Below are 18,570 nucleotides of genomic sequence, written 5' to 3'. Positions count from 1 at the left end.
GGACAAGGGCACAGTGACGAGGCTCCCCCAGGGAGGGACCCGCCAGTCTCCGTACCTACCCTCACCCACTCAGCCCCAGGCCCGGAGGCTCCCTGGGGGCAAGGCCCCCGGATTCTTTTGATTTTCTTTGAATACTTGTGGCCACTTCATTTAAACGGACTAAAAGTTCTACACTTTTTGTTGCCAAAAAATACAACTTCAGTGTAGAAAAATCTAGGAAATACAGGCAAACCAAAAGAATAAAATAAAAATTACCCACAGCACACCACTGAGAAGCACCCACTGCTCACATCTGATAGACCCATCCCGGGTGTCTGTTTTTTCTGTTGCCATAAAACACGACATTCTACGTACCGGGCAGTAACCTGCAGCTTTTCATGTAAGCTACGATGACCATTTCCTTTCTGCCATAAGCACCCAGCGACATGGTTTCTAATGGCTGTTCTGCCTGTTGTGAATGGATCCTGACTCATCAAAGCCCCCAGGTGGGGCCTGACCCACGTTACACCACACGGCTGTGGTGGATACCCTGACACTGTTCAGAACATTCTTTACACACAAATCCGGGAAGCACAATTTCTGCATCGAATGGCAGCAGGAGCACAATGTCCTCAGTCTGTGCCGTCAGATGGCCAGGTGCTGGGGTGGGTGTGGCTCACGAGCCCTCCAACACCGCTACAGACGCTCACAAGGCCCAAGCGGCCGCCCCACAGTCCCCGTTTGGCACGTGGTTTCGAGCCGTCCTCAGCAGCCCAAGAGCCCTGGTGGGAAGCCCTGTGCCTCCACGGGAGCGTCCCTCCGGGGTCTGACTTCCCCGACACGAGCACGTGTGCCCCCACCTGGGCTGGAGAAGAAAGGGCACAGGACCGCGGTTCTTACCCAGCGATTCAGGGCGTCACAGGAGTGTCTTTCCCGGCCGACTGCTGAAGGTGCCATGTTGGGCACGGAGATGGCTTTGGGCACTGGATCTGACACCAGAACACAGGGGATTCACCTTCTAGAAACACAGCTCTATATGCACCCCTCAAACCCTACTTCACTGAGCTCCCAACATGAGCCCAGGAGAGAAGTCGCAAACATTACAGAAACTAAAATGTGTAGCTTGTGATAAATGAGTAAACAAAACATGGTCATCTTCAAAAAGGAAGGAGGTTCGGTTCTCTCACAAGCTCAATAGGGATGACCCTTGAGGACATTCCACTAAGTGAAACAAGCCGGTTACTACAAAGACTCATGCTGTAGCATTCCAGTGATAGGAGGTTCCCACAAGAGTCAAACTCAGAAGGTGGATGGTGGTCGCGAGGGGCTGGGAGGGAGGACGGAAATGGGGAGTTAGCGTGTAATGAGTATGGAGTTTGTTTTTAAGACGTCAATGTTCTGGAGAGCTGCTGGACAACAACGTGCATACATTTAACCCTACTGAACTGTACACGTAAGATGGTAAACTTTTCTTTTTACCATAATTAAACTTTTTTGAACATGTGTATCGGGGGTTTTAAGCTTCCACATTTTTTTTCTCATGAAAAATATAATACTTGAATATAGTCTCACAAATAGAATTCTTAATTTTATTTAAGAAGTCTTTCTTTCAGGACACCTGGGTGGCTCGGTCGGTTAAGTGTCCACCTTTGGCTTGGGTCATGTTCCCATGGCCCTGGGATCAAGTCCCACATAGGGCTCCTTGCTCAGTGGGAAACCTTCTCCCTCTGCCTGCTGCTCTCTCTGCCCACTGCTCCCCCTGCTTGTTCTAACAAATAAATAAAATTAATCTCTAAAAAATGGAAGAAAGGGGCGCCTGGGTGGCTCAGTGGGTTAAAGCCTCTGCCTTCGGCTCAGGTCATGATCCCAGGGTCCTGGGATCGAGCCCTGCCTCGGGCTCTCTGCTCAGCAGGGAGCCTGCTTCCTCCTCTCTCTCTGCCTGCTTCTCTGCCTACTTGTGATCTCTGTCTGTCAAATAAATAAATAAAATCTTTTTAAAAAAAAAAAAATAAATAAAAATTAAAAATGGAAGAAAGAAAGAAGTCCTTCTTTCAAGGAACCTTGAGAGGAAATGAAACTCTAACACTTTAAGTCACCAAGTCTTATCAACCACTGTGCGAGGTAAATCAGAGAACAGAACCCCAGAGGGCCCAGAGTGGGCCTCACAACAAAAATTATCTCCTTCCATTTGAATGGTCTGGGTGCCTGCTCGTACCAGGTGCTGTGCTGGGCACGTGGGATATAAGGCAGACAAGGCTTCTGTCTTCCTGCTGTTTCTATTCTATTGAAAAACACCATAAAGAAAAAAAATGAAATCAACGTGTTTTGTTGCTGGTGTGAAGAAAGAAGGTAGGGACTCTGATATAGTCACCTAAGACAGAACAGACACGGAAGGCCTCTTTGAGGAGGTTGGACATTCTGGAGACCTGAATGAAGACAGGGAGCCAGCCAGAAGACTGAGGGGCAATGTGCTTGAAGCAAAGGGAACAGCAATTGCAAAGGTCTTGCTCTAGGACAGAACAGAATGTTCTAGAAACTCAAGACCAATCTGACTAAAGCACAGTGATCAAGACAAGACGTGGCCTAAAAGAGACAGCAAAGGGTAGACCCCACAGGCCTCACAAGGTACAAAGCTTGGACTTAATTCAACAGAAACAGTAAGATACTGAAGGGTCTGGGCAGTGACCAGGCACCACGGGACTGCCACATGCATCACCACCCACTCTGCATTCAGAGAATGGTCTGGAATGAGGTGTGTGCAGTACACAGAAGTAAGAGAGCAGTTCAGCGGGTACTGTGGCTGTCCAGGGGACACCTAACCGTGCCCTGCGCTAGGGTGGTGGCACTTGGGCAGCCTTTAAGTTTTTTTTTTTTTTTTTTTATTTGACAGAGACCACAAGTAGACAGAGAGGCAGGCAGAGAGAGAGAGAGGGAAGCAGGCTCCCCGCTGAGCAGAGAGCCCGATGCGGGACTCGATCCCTGAAAAAACTGTATTTAGATTTAGCCAGCTGGACTCAGTTTAGATGATCCCAATTTTGTTGGCAACATCCAAAGCGTCATAGTCAGGGGCCAGCCGAACGTATGCCTTCTTCTCTCCATCAGGCCTGATTAAGGTGTTGATCTTGGCTACATCAATGTCCTAGAGCTTCTTCACAGCCTGTTTGATCTGGTGCTTGTTGGCCTTGACATCCACAATGAACACAAGTGTGTTGTTGTCTTCTTCTATTTTCTTCATGGCTGACTCAGTAGTCAGGGGGAACTTGATGACAGCATAGTGATCAAGTTTGTTTCTCCTGGGGGCGCTCTTTCCAGGGTATTTGGGCTGCCTTCGGAGACGCAGAGTCTTAGGTCGTCAGAACGTAGGTGATGTGCGGATCTTCTTTTTTTTTTGTGACTGTGGACACCTTTCAGCACCGCTTTCTTGGCCTTCAAAGACTTTGCTTTGGCTTCGGCTTTGGGAGGGGCAGGGGCTTCCTTCTTAGCTTTCAGCACCATCTTCGTAAAAGGCTCTGCCCATGTCTTTAATATCTGTTTACCTTGTATTTTAAAGTACTTAACAAATAAACCACGATAAGCACAAAAAAACAAGAGATTCGGGGGCCCTACTTCAGATACTCACATTCACGGTATGTAAGTGTGTATCCAGATCTCTATTCTCAAGGGACTCTTACTCATTCATTTTAGTGCTAGTTTAGGGACTAGCATTTGGAAACCACTGCTTTGATCATAGGAAACGATTAGCAAAATGCTAAGGCATTTAGGCCTGGAGTTTTTGTGAGGTGGTTTGTTGTTGTTGTCGTCGTTGTTGTGTCGTTGTTTTCCCAGAGTGGGTGAGTGCAAACACGGGCAAGAGTGGGGTGGGGAGGGACAGACGGAGAGGGAGAGGATCTTAGGCTCTACACCCAAGGTGAGGATCATGACCTGAGCCAAAATCAGGTGCCCCTGAAAATTATTAACATTTTCTGAAACAATGACTGAAGATTTTAGCAGCCAAAATATTTTGGACTATCTATATACGTTGTAATGGTTTAAAATTCGAAGCCCTTGAACACAAATACAAAAATAACACATTTTAGAATCACTTACCTGAGCCTGGTAATTCCTGGAAAAACCTGAACACCACAACTGGAGAACTGAGCTCATCTTCCACCTGAAAAATGAATCTGCTTATTACCAAGTAACATTAAATCGCAACACCTGCAAAATAAAACTGTGGGTCTGAACAACAGGCTACAGATAGCATGTTTTCTTAACACGTGAAACTCAAAGGTTAATTTCAGCTGCTACAGAAACAATAATCAAGGGTTTAGTAAAATTCATAGAAGTAATTCTCAGCCGGCTCCGAGAAGGCTCTGCTGCACTGTGACATCTTGACACGGATGCATTGAAATTAAAGCAGGAGGACACCGCGCCGCTCCTGAACGTAAGCCTGCCGTTAAAGATCAAAGGAGGCAAGGACAAAGTATAACCAGAATCAGTGCTGGGAGAGCTGAAGCTTTTAAGAATCCAGAAATTAACGCTAACTCAAGCGGACTGACTGCAACTTTTTTTCTTTTTTTAAGATTTTAGAGAGCAGGGCATGGGGGTTGGAAGAATGGGCTCCATGCCCAGTGTGGAGCCCAACATGGGGCTCGATCTCACGACTCTTGAGACCAATACCTGAGTGGAACCAAGAGCTGGACACTTAACTGAGCAGACACCCAGGCGCCCCTGACTGCAACTTTTTATATTCACAGACAAAATACTCTCACGTTGTAACACTCTCAGAACAGGATGTAAGTCTCCCCGGCAAGAGGATAAACACAGTCCAGAGCTGAAGCTTCGTATCTTCTCCAACACTGAAGTGGTCCTTATATTCGGGACAGGGGTCAGATGACTAACTTCATCAATAGATTTCATTACAGACAAAAACATTCACTGCATTAAGATAAGCCAGCATGGAGTTCATGTCCACCATTGCACACACACACAGCTCGCCATCAGCTCCATGAGAGGGTCAGGATACAAAGGGAACACCAACGCCCCTTGACAGAATATGGCAGACAGGGACAGAACATCTCTGAGCATTCAACAATTCTAGTCATAAAACCTATTTCCTATTTTCCAGGGTGCCTGGGTGGCTCAGTCAGTTAAGCATCTGCCTTTGGCTCAAGTCATGATCTCAGGGTCCAGGGACTGTGCCCCACATTGGGCTCACTGCTCAGCGGGGAGCCTGCTTCTCCCTCTCCCTCTGCCCCCCCTTCTGCTCATGGTTTCTCAAATAAAATCTTTAAAACAACAACAAAAAGATCCCCCAACCTATCTTCCAAGGCTCTCCATGGTAGAAATGCGAACATGCAAAGCCAGGAAGGAGCTGGCCCAAGGTCTTCCCTACTAACCTCTCAAAGGACCACACGGATGTGACTTAGATCAAGCAGTGTGTGTATCCAACCTACCAATTGACTGGGCTGGTTCCTGTGCTCACCCGTCATCTCCTCTACCTGTCACGTAAATACATCTAGTAATACTTTCAAAGCTGGAGGGGCTGAATGTCTGAATAGAATGGAGCAAACCCAAGATGGAAATAGACACAAAAGCAGCAAACTTCTACAGCCATTCCCCCATTCTCACTTAGGATAAGGCAGGACGATTCGAGTGCCGAGACTTCTATATATAGTTTAATACAGTCCTTGGTTTCTTGTTTCTTTGAGCTCGGTGGTCTCAAATGTCAGTGCATGAGAAATACTGTCCAGGGTTACGTGCACAGAATTCTGGTTCTAGCACACGGCAGACTGAAATGCTGGATTCAATATCCTGATAACCCAAAAAAACCTTTAAACCACGGTTAGGCTCACAAGAACAGTGAACCCAGGAAGAAGAGAAAGCAAAGAATATTGTCGGCCGAGCCAGGGCTGGAGGAAGGAGAGGAGATACAGGAAGCCAGCTTTCACATCTAGTGTCTTCAGGCCCATGTGCGGATGGCGCTAAAGGACCCTCGAAGGATGGTCCTGAGAGGAAAAACTCCACCCGCTGGTCAGCAAGAGAGCTTCCCGCTGCCTGAGGCTCTGTCTGCAAAGGGAGAGAAAATTCTCTCACGAGAGACCAAAGCGTCAGGTGCACATCGCACCGGGCTTGATGTCCTGTGTGGCACAAGAGTCCTAAAGCTGTGGACCCGGCAGGACACGGACCCGGACCAGTCACACACACATCCGGCTGACAATGACCAGTCACACACACACACACGGAGCAGAATCAGCAAACACGACCCAGGGGTGACCCAAGATTAAGCAACAATCAGAAATAGACGGTAACCACCATGCTTACAGAGAAACGGAGACCGGGAGCAATTAAAAAAGACCAAAATCGAGGCATCAACTTGAGCAAGAACTAAAAAGAACATGTTGGAAGGAAGAAAAAGTCACTGAAACACAAAGTGAATGGCTGACGCAGATGAGAGGCCACTCAGGAGCAAAGAAAGGCCTGGAGAAACTCACGAGGCAGCAGCAAAGAGGCAGCGATGGGACGTGTCAGAGGGACGGACGAACACGGAGCGACAAGGTTCAGTATGCTGCCAACTCAAGGTCCAGAGGTAAGACTGGAGAAAGAGGTCACAGTTGAAAAAACAAACCTGACAGAATCGATTAGGGAAAAAAGGAACCCTCACGTTTAATAAGTGCAAGTCCCAAGCAGGAGTTCTAGAAAATCCTCATTTAGACCCACCACGGTCAAAGTAGCAGAACCCAAGGACGGAGACGATCTTAACAGCCAGCAGGAATGTCAGCTGTACACAGGGGCCCTGTGAGGTTTCAGGAGTAAGGGGGAAACATTAGCTTCCCCCTAAATGCTGAGCTTAGAGCATAGCCCACGCACCCCGCAGAGCCGGTCAGACAGTGGCCACAACGCCGCTGCTGAGAAGACGGGCTCCGCCCCGCGGAACGGGCAGCGGCCCCAGGTATCCGGGCAGCGGGGGAAGTGCGGCTGTGCTGCGGGACCGGGCGGCTCCTGAAGGGTCAGCCATCTGACAGGGGGAAGATGCCGGCGGGGCCTTGGAGAAGGAGCTACGATGCTGCAGACACGGCTCGTCTTCGACACGCTGGGTGCAAGTCCTGGGTCAGCCACCTACTACGATGGGACTCGGGACAGGCAGCCACAGTGAAGAGAGAAGTGGCGTCACTCCGCCACAGGGACGCCCGGTGAGGACTCAATGCCTGGGATTCTATGGCAGCGCCGCCCAAAGACCCAAAGCAAAACCATCCAGTGATGACTGGTAGTTCATGAGGCCTTACATTCTTCATCCCGCTTTGTCTCACATTATCTGATCTGCTCTTCGTAACCCGTCACCGAAGCAGGACAAACAGTAAGTTCTCCTGAAAACTGACTGGGAACAGAACGGCCCCCTGGTTAAGAACACGGGCCTTGTGGTGTGAATCCGAGCTCCACCATGTCCTAGCTGTGTGGCCTGAGCAAGTCACTGAACTGCTCTGTGCCTGCTTCCTCACCAGGAAAGAGGGGACAGCCATTGTGACCAACTCACAGAGTGAATTTATTATTCATGCTTAATACCTACTCCCGGCCAAATCCTAAACTTGGCACAGTATGAAAAAGCCAAAAGACAAAAGTCGCTGCCTTTACAAAGCAAAACAAACAAGGAACACAGAAATGTCTCAGGTAATAACTGCAATGAAGGACACACCCAGGGGACAGAGTGACGGACAGTGGCAAGGCTGGTTTACACAGGACGGTCAAGCAGGGCCTCTCTGAAGACATGACATTTGGTGTTTTTTTTTGTTTTTTTTTTTTGTTTTTTTAAGATTTACTTATTTATTTGAGAGGGGCGGGTAGGAGGAGAGAGCACGAACAGGGCAGGAGGAGGAGATAGAGAATCCTTGAGCAGACTCCCAGCTGAATGTAGAGCCTGCCTAGGGGTTCAGTCCTAGGATCCGGAGATCATGACCCGAGCGGAAATCAGAAGTTGGATGCTCAACCAACTGAGCCACCTAGGCGCCCCTGAAGACATGGTATTTGAACTCAGATCTGAAGGGTAAGAAACGAGTGAAATGAAATGAAAAGAAGGGAAAGGGACAGTGTTTCCAGCTAGAATGGAGAGACTACAGTGAGGGGTAACTGAACGAACGCCCAGGCTCAGCGCCGGACACAGCGCACAGCACGCATCTCACTCCCAGCAGCTGGGAGGAGGACGGTTACCGCCGCTGCAGTGCTGCACGGGGCTGGCCAGCAGCTGTACGTCTCCGGAGAAAAGCATCCACTGGAAGGAGGGCTGGGTCAGGGTTCCCGGGCCTTACACAGATGCCCCAAACCCACTGGTGATTAACCAGCACCAGCACAATCTCCCAGCCTGGAGGAGGATAAGGAGGGAGAAGGGACATGAGGAGCCCAAGTGGGCTCAGCAAGGGAGGGAAAGAAAGTCCACTGGCCCAGCACTGCTGTGACTCCTGCCACCTTGCTCCTGCTAGTCCATAGTCTGGGCTTTTCTGTTTACTAAAGGAGTCCAACCAACATACCTTCACTGACAACTGAGCTCACAGGCTTAGGCAGTTAAGAGAGTGAGTCAGTGTCACAGGGCCTCAGCACTACTGCTGAAATTAGAACCCAAGTCTCCTGATTTACATACATCTCTCTGCTTCTCCAATGGGCCACTATCCTCTTCCAAGCTAGAACTTGGGTCATCTCAGGTCAACTGAGCTCCAAGCTCTTACTCTGAAGCAAACGTAGAGCAGCCCCCATCCGGCACGTAACGGAAATCGTGTACTAAATGATAATCTACTGTATTAACTTGACCCCAAACTAACTCAAGTATTAGTTTTACACTTAACCGTGTCCTGCAGCAGCCAGTGACCCTGTTTTAAATTAGAATCTGACTTACATCTTCTGGAATTCGAAAATGCAGTGAAGCAAAACATGCCAATATTCAAGCCTGAACTGATACTTGGTTATTAGTTCTGCTAAATCCTCACCTCCTGGTCTGGTAACTACCCCGAGACAGCACTCTCTGATAGAGTCTGGCATCTCGTAGGGAGATACCAGGGGAAGACAAGAGCAAGGTCACGTGCTTATCTCTTCCTTACTCCCCACTCGGTGCAAATGAAAACTCTGGTGTCAGAAGGTTTCTGAAAATGTCGTCAAAATACTGTGAGAGACAAAATGACTTTTCATATCAGGAAGATGGGTGTTTTAAAATCGCTGGCAGTGAAGTCAATCATGTTTGTGAGTTCTTTGCGCATTTCTAAATTTTAACAGAATAAGACTACAAATGATTATATGAAAAGGACCAAAGGGGTTCAGCAAATGGTAAAAATTTCTAAGGTTTAAGCTTTCTACAGACTTAAAGTCATCATGATTCTCTTCCAGAGAGTGCAGTTTTATTAGAATTGTCACAATGATCATTCTAACTTGAACCTGAACTATTCACTTCAAAAACAGATCAAATTATATACTGTACCAAGATTTTGATGTGGTTCACTTTCTTCAAACTTTCTTGTAACCGCTGACTCTGCAAAAGACAAAAAACAGCTAATAATCACTATAATTTCATTACATTATATGTATTTAATAATTACTTATAATTTCAGTAGATAAACATAACTTTTTTCTTTTTTTTTTTAAAGATTTTACTTATTTACTCGACACAGAAAGATCACAAGCAGGCAGAGAGGCACCCAGAGAGAGAAGAGGAAGCAGGCTCCCCGCTGAGCAGAGAGCCCGATCCAGGGCTCGATCCCAGGACCCTGAGATCACGACCTAAGCCGAAGGCAGAGGCTTAACCCACTGAGCCACCCAGGCGCCCCAAGCATAACATATTAAGAACTGGTTTTCAGGAGGGTCTTTGAAGGCCGGCAAATCTGTCAGTTAATGGCTCCTGAGTTAGGCTGCCGATTCTTGCTTTTCAACAACTGCAAACGTTCCCCCATGTTTCAGTTGAAAGTTACATGTAGTGCTTCTAGAAAAGCTTTTTCTATAAGACACAAGTGAATTTGTCATATTAGCAACATAAGTTATTCATTCTTTCAAAACCTACTCAGTACATGGCAACAAGTTCAAAAATGAACAACTGTATCGAACTGAAAAGCTTCTGTGCAGCAAAGGAAACCAACACCAAAATGAAAAGTCAGCCTACTGAATGGGAGAAGACACTTGCAAATAAATTATTTAATAAGGAGTTAATGTCCAAAATAATGTCCTACAACTCAAGGGGAAAAAACCAAAATCTGATTAAACAATGGGAAGATCTGAATAGAGATTTTTCCGAAGAAGACATCCAGATGGCCAACAGGCACACGAACAGATGCTCAGTATCACCCCTCATCAGGGAAATGCAAGTCAAAACCACAATGAGATGTCACCCTGCGTCTGTCAGAATGGCCAGTATCAAAGAGAAAAGATACAACAAAGGTGGGCAAGAATGTGGAGAAAATGGCAAATCCTGGAGCACTACTGGTGGAACGCAAACTGGCACAGCCCCTATGGAAAACCGTACGGGGGTTCCTCAAAGATTTAAAAACAGAACCACCGTATGATTCAGCAATTCCACTTCTGGATATTTATCCAGACAAAGCAAAAACCTCCAATTTGAAAAGAAAACTGCACCCCCACGTTCACTGCAGCATTGTTTCCAACAGCCAAGATAAAGAAACAACCTGAGTGTCCATCCATGCATGCGTGAATAAAGAAGAGGTAGTGCAGAACATACACACACAACGAAGTTTTATTCACCATAAAAAAGAATGAAATCTTGCCATTTGTGACAACCTGAAGGGACCTTCAGGACAATATGTTAAGTGAAATAAGTGAGACAAGAAAGACAAATACTGTATGATATCACGTATGCGGGCATCTAAAAGAAAACAAAAAACCCACAAGCTCATAAATTCAGAGAACAGGCTGGTGGCCGCCAGAGGCAGGGGATGGGAGCTGGGAAAGATGGGTAAAGGTGGTTCAAAGATACAAATTTCCAGTTGTAAAATAAGTCAGTCACAGGGATGTCATGTTCAGCATGGTAACGATGGTTCTGAACTATACTGCTTATCTGCAAATCGCTGAGAGTAAATTTTGAAAGTCCTCATCACAACCGAAGATAATTCTGTAACAATGAATAGTGACACGTGTTAACTGGACTTGCAACTGTGGCGATTACTTCCCAGTATACACAAACACCGGTTTGTTATGCTGTTCATTAGGCTGTCCTCCGGAGACTGATAAAACGTTACATCGCAGTTAGAGCTCAAAACCCCCCCACAAAGCTACTGAGTGCAAAGGCACACAAGACACAGAACAGGACACTGGGGAAGAAGAGCCAAGGTAAGCGAGGAAATGCTGTTCAGAGAATGGGTCTATAATACGCACACCTGAGTTCAAAATCTCACCTACAGGACAAGGCCCAAGTCCATCTGCCACTTATTAGCTATGACCTTGGACACCTTGTTCAGCCTCTCTGTGCTTTGGGTCCGTCGATGAGAAAACCAGGAGGGTAGCTATCTGACAGGGTTGTTCAGCAGGAGCCTGGAAACAGCCTCTAGAACACCATGTGCATTGCCTGTGCGATGACCCCCTCCTCATTGCACTGCTAGCTCCGTCCCAGGTCTCGTTATTGATGTGGGATCAACAAGCAGCTACTTCACGGCGTTGGGTTCATTCATTCCGCAGTTATTTACTGAGCATCAGACACTGGAAAACCCCTCATGAAAACTACCCAGTACGCCGTTACCCGTGGCCTTCACGTCTAGGAACGTTCGAATGAGACCGTGCACGCGCACTGCTGTGTGCAGAGTAAACGCTCTGTAGCTGCTTTCCAGGAGGTGGATGAGGACGATGATGACGGGAGGAAGCGGAGGAGGAGGATACCCGGAGAGGCATGACCGTACAGATAACACATGTGCTACGAGTCCCCGCAGTCTCATGCGCACTCGGAGCAGCGGGGAGTCACCGACAGGCCATCAGAGGCGCTCGACGGTCCTGGGACCAGCTACGGCGCTTGCTTGCAGGAAGACAGAGCCGCAGTGACCTCAAGGGCTTGGGAGCGGACGTCTCATTATTTTCCTGTGCTCTGCAAGCCTGAGGGAGTTGAGGAGCCCTCCCCTGACGCCCAGACCTTCCCTGCAGTGCCCGAGTTACCACGGCAATAAAGGCCTCTCCCTTCTGAACAACCAAACCTCAAGACATGAGCCGACGGTCCAGTGACCACATTTTTTCCAAAATGTGCTCCTGTAAACCTAATGAACAGAAACCTCAAAATCATCTCATGTAAAAATCAAACTACTTCATTTACAGTGTTTCTGCTGCATTAGAAATGAGTGTTAGAATGAACGATCCTGACATGACAAACCCAAAGACAGCTGCTATAGGGACGCGAAGACACTAGCTTCCCCTAAACATAAAAATGACACATGAAGAAGTATCGATTCCACAGAACACATTTAAAACAAAGATTTTTAAATCCGTCTGCACAGGATCAAGCACTACTCTAAGAGCCTCACAGTCTGAGCTCATTCAGTCCTACAATCTCTTACTACATCACCCGTCTACCAGGTAAGCAAACAGGCGACGTCAAGCTTCCAGACTCAGCTCTCAAACGGCACAAACATGACTTTCTTTGCTATCTAAACTAGAGCGTAATTACATCTTCACAATGAGAACACCTCATATGGAAGGAAGGAAAATTACAGAACTGTCCCTAGAGCCTTGCCATTTGGGAGCCCAAACCAGCTGGTATTAAAAATATGCAGCCCAGGGGCGCCTGGGTGGCTCAGTGGGTTAAAGCCTCTGCCTTTGGCTCGGCTCATGATCCCAGGGTCCTGGGATCGAGCCCCGCATCGGGCTCTCTGCTCAGCAGGGAGCCTGCTTCCCCCTCTCTCTGCCTACTTGTGATCTCTGTCTGTCAAATAAATAAATAAAATCTTAAAAAAAAAAAGTACGCAGCCCATCTATCATCAACCCCTAGCAGCCATATTTCCTCCCCCCTCAAGAGACAGCCAGTCAGGGGCCTCATTTACCACCCTCCCCCATCACCCCCTTTTGCTTCCTTCTCCAATCCTTGGCTCTCATCTTGTGACTCCTTCTCTCATCCTGTGTTCACATGAGCATTCCTCTGAACTCATGTCTGTGGACGCAACTGCTGGGACACCCCTGCAGTCCCTCCCAGAACTTTGCACAGGAAATGTACGCATGCTCTCTGGTCACTTAGGAGAAGCCAAATCCAGGCAACAAGGTCATGGACAGCGGGTGAGGCAATGGGGCAGTTTTCTGTCACTGCTTTTGCCACAGTATTGGTGGCTCATTCAAACCTGAGGTTTCTACTCACCAGCTGGCAGGCGTGCTTAATCCTCTCCACAATCCCATCAAGCCCCAAGTACTGTAAAGACAACCACAGCGGCAGGGCACGGAGTTTGTCTGCTGGCTTGTTTGATGTAAGACCGGCAACTAAAGTCTAAAGAAGCCAATATGGTTTTAGTGGTCAAAGCCAATGAAGACACAGATTAGACACCATTTTCCTCTGCACTTAGTGTGTGTCAGATGCTACAGCAGGCACTTGACTGGCCTTATTTGTCTGATCACCTAAAGGCCCCAGGAGGGGAGTATTCTAGACAACCCAAGTCAGAGAACTTGCTTTCAAGGGTTCACAGCTCAGATGTAGCAAAGCCAGGATGAGAATCCAGATGGGTCCCGTCCCAGAGCCAAAGCTGTTCTGAGTGTCCTCAAACAGGGGACCATTATCAACTGAGCAAGACATTAACTGCTTTAGTAAGAATCACTCAAAGCTTATTTTGCATAGGCCTGTCACTGAGGGATCGACTATTAAGAAACACTTCTTAGGAAAAATACGCTACAATCTTCTAGATAATGGAGATCGAGAGCTTTAATGACTTTTAATAGTTAGGTCACTTCTGGGAACCCTTTCTAAGGAAATAATTTGAAGTACAGAAACATGCTCATTATTTTAGTAACAAAAATTTGAAAACATCCTCAAAGTTGACAAATGGAGAATGATTAAATCGAGGTAAGTAAGAGAATATTACACAGTCATAAACTGTCATAAAACGTTCTTCATACACATGGGTGCCTATGAGAATAAATTAAAAAAACATACACAGTACTGTTTCATTTATGTTAGAAATATTTTTTTGATTAAAAAAAAAAAGTCACAGAACTGGCATTAAGGAAATTTTTCACTTTTTCCATGTTTTGCTCCCAGACTCCAGAGTGATTATTAGCCACTCCCCAGTCCCTCCCAGTGAGAGCGAGCTTACCAAGGCTGGATCGTCGTGTTTATAAAGGGTGACTGCAGGGACAGCTGGCAAACCCAGCCATGGACCTGGAGTCAATGTCATGCTGTCACATTTGGTTGCAGCCTACCAAAGAGAAAACAACTTTTTGCTACAGACTATCAGAATCCATTAAACCCAACACCCTCCTCCAATCATTAAAAAACATGAAAAGCCATCAGGGATTGTTGCTGTTGTCTTTAAGTAGGCTCCATGCCCAGCACAGAGCCCAACACAAGGCTTGAACCCATGACCTTGAGATCAAGACGGGAGCCGAAATCAAGAGTTGGATGCTTAACCAACTGAGCCACCCAGGCGCCTTGGGGATTAAGTGATTTTAAATCCTTCTTAAAAACACAATATTTATTAAATCAGTCACATACCAGCACTGATGAGGAGACATAACCTAGAGCCAAGGTTGCCAGATTCACACTGGGAAAAAAAAAAAACAACAAATTATTTATTGCTGCTTATTCACTCAGTTTATACTTAAAAAAAAAAAAAAAAGGCTGTGCTGTTTCAAACTGACATTAAAATGTCTTTCAGCGGGGTTATAAGTGTATCACCAGAAAATGCATATATACAAATTTCAGCAAAACCTTGAAAATGCACTTAAATCAAATGTGTTTCAGGGGATGTCACCTGCTGATGCAACGTAATGGCTGTCTTATTTTTTATCTTTCAAAACCTATTATTTTCCAGTCATCAGTGCTTTCCCAGAGTGACAAAATAACCCAGCCCATATGGTGTGCCGGGGATGGTTTCCTGTAGCTGCCCATTATCCTCCCCTAAGCCATTCTGGGAAACCACCCCCACCTCCTCCATCAGACCACAGCTCTGGGTGGAGACACCACCACCTGCTCCACGGGCAAGCATATCACCTACATGATGGAAGTGGTACCTTTCCTTGGCCACGGTGAGGGACTCAGTAGGAGACTTTTGCTGGGACTTCTGACCCTCAGGACAAAAACCTGGAGAGCAAGCTGTGGCCACTGCAACTACTTTGCACCAACATCGCAAAGTCTCTATAGGAAGCACCACAGAGGAAATGAGGCCCAGTGACTGGGGCAGAGGGTGGGGGCAGGAAGATGCCGAGCCCTGGCTGATGCTGTGCCTAAAATAATCCTAACACCATCTTTCTAGTTATGTAAGCCAATAAAATCTCTTCTCGCTCACGCCACTCTGGGTTATTTTATTACCTTTACTACCAATCCCAAAGAGTCCTTAGAGATAAACGTTAACAACAAAGTTAAGAGCCTGGACGCCCGCCCCTGATGAGCACTGCGCACAGGCCCACCAGAGAGCCAACCTCGCCCTCCACTCACCCCTCCACGTGAAGCCATATGCCATACTGCTCACAGAGTTCTTTCAAACGTCCAATCTTGTCTGTGTGTCCTACTGCCGCAGTTCCTAGGACGAAATACACAAAAAAGGATACTAAAAGGAACAAGTACTTTCTGAGTCTTTACAGCATGATAGAAGCTTTGAAATACATTATCTCTCAGAAGGAAGTAACATTATATCCGTTTTACTGAGATTAGCTATGTGAACTGGCTTAAAATCAACTTTTACAAATTGGTTATTCAAATTCCGACGTGTGCGTAGTCTCTGTTTTATGTATCTATAGAAGCAAGCTTGTTAATGCTGTTACTTAAAACCTCTTTATTAAAGCTTTTTTTTTTTTCCTATCTACTTGATGTTCTTTCAGGAGAAAGGTATTCAAATCTCTCACTAAGATAGTGGGTTTGTCCATTTATGCTTGTATTTTATCAATTTTTCCCAAGGTTTTCCTTTATCTATTTCAGTTATGCTCATCAGCATTCGTAACTGCTGTGTCTTAGTGGATTACATGCATTGTAATTAGTGTGGAGTCTACCTTATCTCACACTAACACGCCTACAGTACTTTCGTTCTGTCACTATGTGCCCAAGATACCCGTTTTCACGCTTGCTTTTTGTCACTTTCTGGGTTATTTTTATGTAGGTGTGTCTATTATAAATGTAAATAAATTTGCGGGTTTTTTTTTTTTTTAACTCAATACGAGAGGTTCTTTGTTTTAATATAGAACATGCACTCTAAAGTCAGCTGAAACACACATGAGTGCTTTACCCTGTCCCCTTGTTAAGTCCATTTATACTACAGGCTGGATAGGCGGGTCCCTCTTCCCAGAGCGTGAGTAAAACAGGACTCAGTGCTTTCTCCTGACTGTCCCAAACTTCCAGTTACCAGAATCCCACCTTATTAGGTTGCAAATCCTCACCAACTGCCTCAACAAACACAACCACTGCAAGTGGTTCTTTTGCAGAATTTAGGTCTATAAACCAATTCTAACTGATTTTTGTATACAGAGTGAGGTAAGCAAAAGGTTCAGTTTTTTTTTTTTTTCCCATGTGCCTATCTCCTTGTCCCAAGATCATTGGTGGAAAAGACCTACCTTTCTTCCTTTGAAATACCTTGGCATCTTTGTAACACGTCAAGTGACCCTGTACATGTAAGTCTATTTCTAAACTCTATTGTCTTCAATTAATCCCACACTGTCCTGATTATCTGTGGCTTTATACTAAGTCTAAAAGCCAGATATAGCCCGAGTCTTTGAATTTTGTTCTTTTTCAAAATTATTTTGGCTATCCTCAAATCCTCTGTATTTCCACATAAATTTTAGAATTGGCTTATCAACTTCTGGAAGAAATTGAAGCCTGCTGAAATTTTGATAGAGACTGATCTGTAGAATCTACAGATTAATTTGGGCAGATTAAGACTTCATAATATTGAGTCTTTCCACAGATGCGTATGCTGTATCATTCTTGAATTTCTCTCAGCAACATTTATAGTTTTCAGTGTACAAATCTTGCATATATTTTATTACATTTATCCATAAAGTTTTCATTTTTTTGATGCTATTATGAATGGCATTTTTAATTGAATTTCAATGGTTTGTTGCTGGTATACAGAAATCCTGCAACCCTGATCAATTTGCTTATTTTCAGAAATTTGCAGAAAATTTGCAGAAAAGCCAATGGCTTTTCTGTAGTTTCCTTATGACTTTCTGTCTATATAATCATGCCATCTGCAAGTAAAGACAGCTGGTTCTTTCTAGTACGTGCGTCACATCATTATTTTTCTTGCCTTACGCACTGTCTAGAGCTTCAAGTACAATGCTAAATACGATGAGGGAAGCAGAGCAGAAAGGGGTGGTTGAACTGCCATGTTCAAGGTGGACATTTAAGGATGACATTTAAAAATTCAATTTAGAGGGGCGCCTGGGTGGCTCAGAGGGTTAAGCCTCTGCCTTCGGCTTGGGTCCCTGTCTCAGGGTCTTGCCCCACTTCGGGCTCTCTGCTCAGCGGGGAGCCTGCTTCCCCCTCTCTCTCTCTGCCTGCCTCTCTGCCTGCTTGTGATCTCCCTCTCTCTGTGTCAGATAAATAAATAAATAAAATAATAAAATTCAATTTAGAAAGGAAGCACATGAAAGAGAGAAGTACTTACAACCTAAATGAGAACAGACACACACCCAATAAACTGACTCCCCAAACAAACCCACAGTTAAAGGGAATCAAAGGAGCCCAGTGTAGTACTGTAATTCTCACCACGGTGCTGATACAAACTACCCTAACCATGTGGCGCACAAACATTACTTTAGACTTTTTGTTTTTAAGGCTAAGTACCTAGTCTTCCTCTCATATCTGAAACGGTAGAATCAGTTCATAATACCCACCAGCATTTGCTACAAGCAACAGGGGCAGTTTTCCTCGTTCTATATCATCTTTAATCAGTTTCTCCAGGAAGGCAACATCCTAGATAAAAAGGCAAACCATAAAAACATGAAGCAACTTGCATAAAAAGCTATACAATAAAAAATTCTAACTTTCAAAAGAAGCAGATGACTCTCAAAATAAATCATGCAAATCAGTTATCCTTTTTTCTTTTTTTTTTAAAGTAGGCTCCACACTATGACCCTGAGATCAAGACCTAAGCTGAGATCAAAAGTCAGATGCTTAACCAACTGAACCACTCAGGCTCAACTCTTATTCTTGACCATTTTTCTATTTTCCCTGATCACAGAGACAAAAATCAAATAGTTTACCTTGAAGACTAAGTACAAAAATCACTTAAATGAGATCAAAGTTAAAAACTGCTTATATGGGGCGCCTGGGTGGCTCAGTGGGTTAAAGCCTCTGCCTTCGGCTCAGGTCATGATCCCAGGGTCCTGGGATCGAGCCCCACATCGGGCTCTCTGCTCAGCGGGGAGCCTGCTTCCTCCTCTCTCTCTCTGCCTGCCTCTCTGCCTACTTGTGATCTCTGTCTGTCAAATAAATAACTAAATAAAATCTTTAAA

At 45.6% G+C, this 18,570-nt stretch overlaps 1 protein-coding gene across 3 annotated transcripts in view; it reads right to left on the bottom strand.

The window, feature by feature from the left end:
• LOC111155978 (pyridoxal dependent decarboxylase domain containing 1) overlaps window positions 1-18,570 on the bottom strand; it is a 53,186-nt gene that overhangs the window by 7,283 nt on the left and 27,333 nt on the right. For all 3 annotated transcript variants that reach the window (XM_022516473.1, XM_022516474.1, XM_022516475.1), the window contains 8 exons: window positions 17,950-18,028; window positions 15,560-15,644; window positions 14,618-14,666; window positions 14,220-14,321; window positions 13,274-13,399; window positions 9,419-9,469; window positions 4,066-4,129; window positions 880-968 (listed from right to left, as the gene is read on the bottom strand). In XM_022516473.1, the coding sequence (XP_022372181.1) occupies window positions 880-968; window positions 4,066-4,129; window positions 9,419-9,469; window positions 13,274-13,399; window positions 14,220-14,321; window positions 14,618-14,666; window positions 15,560-15,644; window positions 17,950-18,028 (645 nt within the window). The remainder of the gene's footprint in view (window positions 1-879; window positions 969-4,065; window positions 4,130-9,418; window positions 9,470-13,273; window positions 13,400-14,219; window positions 14,322-14,617; window positions 14,667-15,559; window positions 15,645-17,949; window positions 18,029-18,570) is intronic.

The sequence above is a fragment of the Enhydra lutris genome, unplaced genomic scaffold, assembly GCF_002288905.1.
Source record: "Enhydra lutris kenyoni isolate GAN:26980312 unplaced genomic scaffold, ASM228890v2 scaffoldscaffold45, whole genome shotgun sequence".
In the NCBI taxonomy this organism is placed as follows: domain Eukaryota; kingdom Metazoa; phylum Chordata; class Mammalia; order Carnivora; family Mustelidae; genus Enhydra; species Enhydra lutris.
The sequence above is the reverse complement of the archived record's forward strand: the minus strand, read 5'-3'. Positions and strand labels throughout refer to the sequence as shown.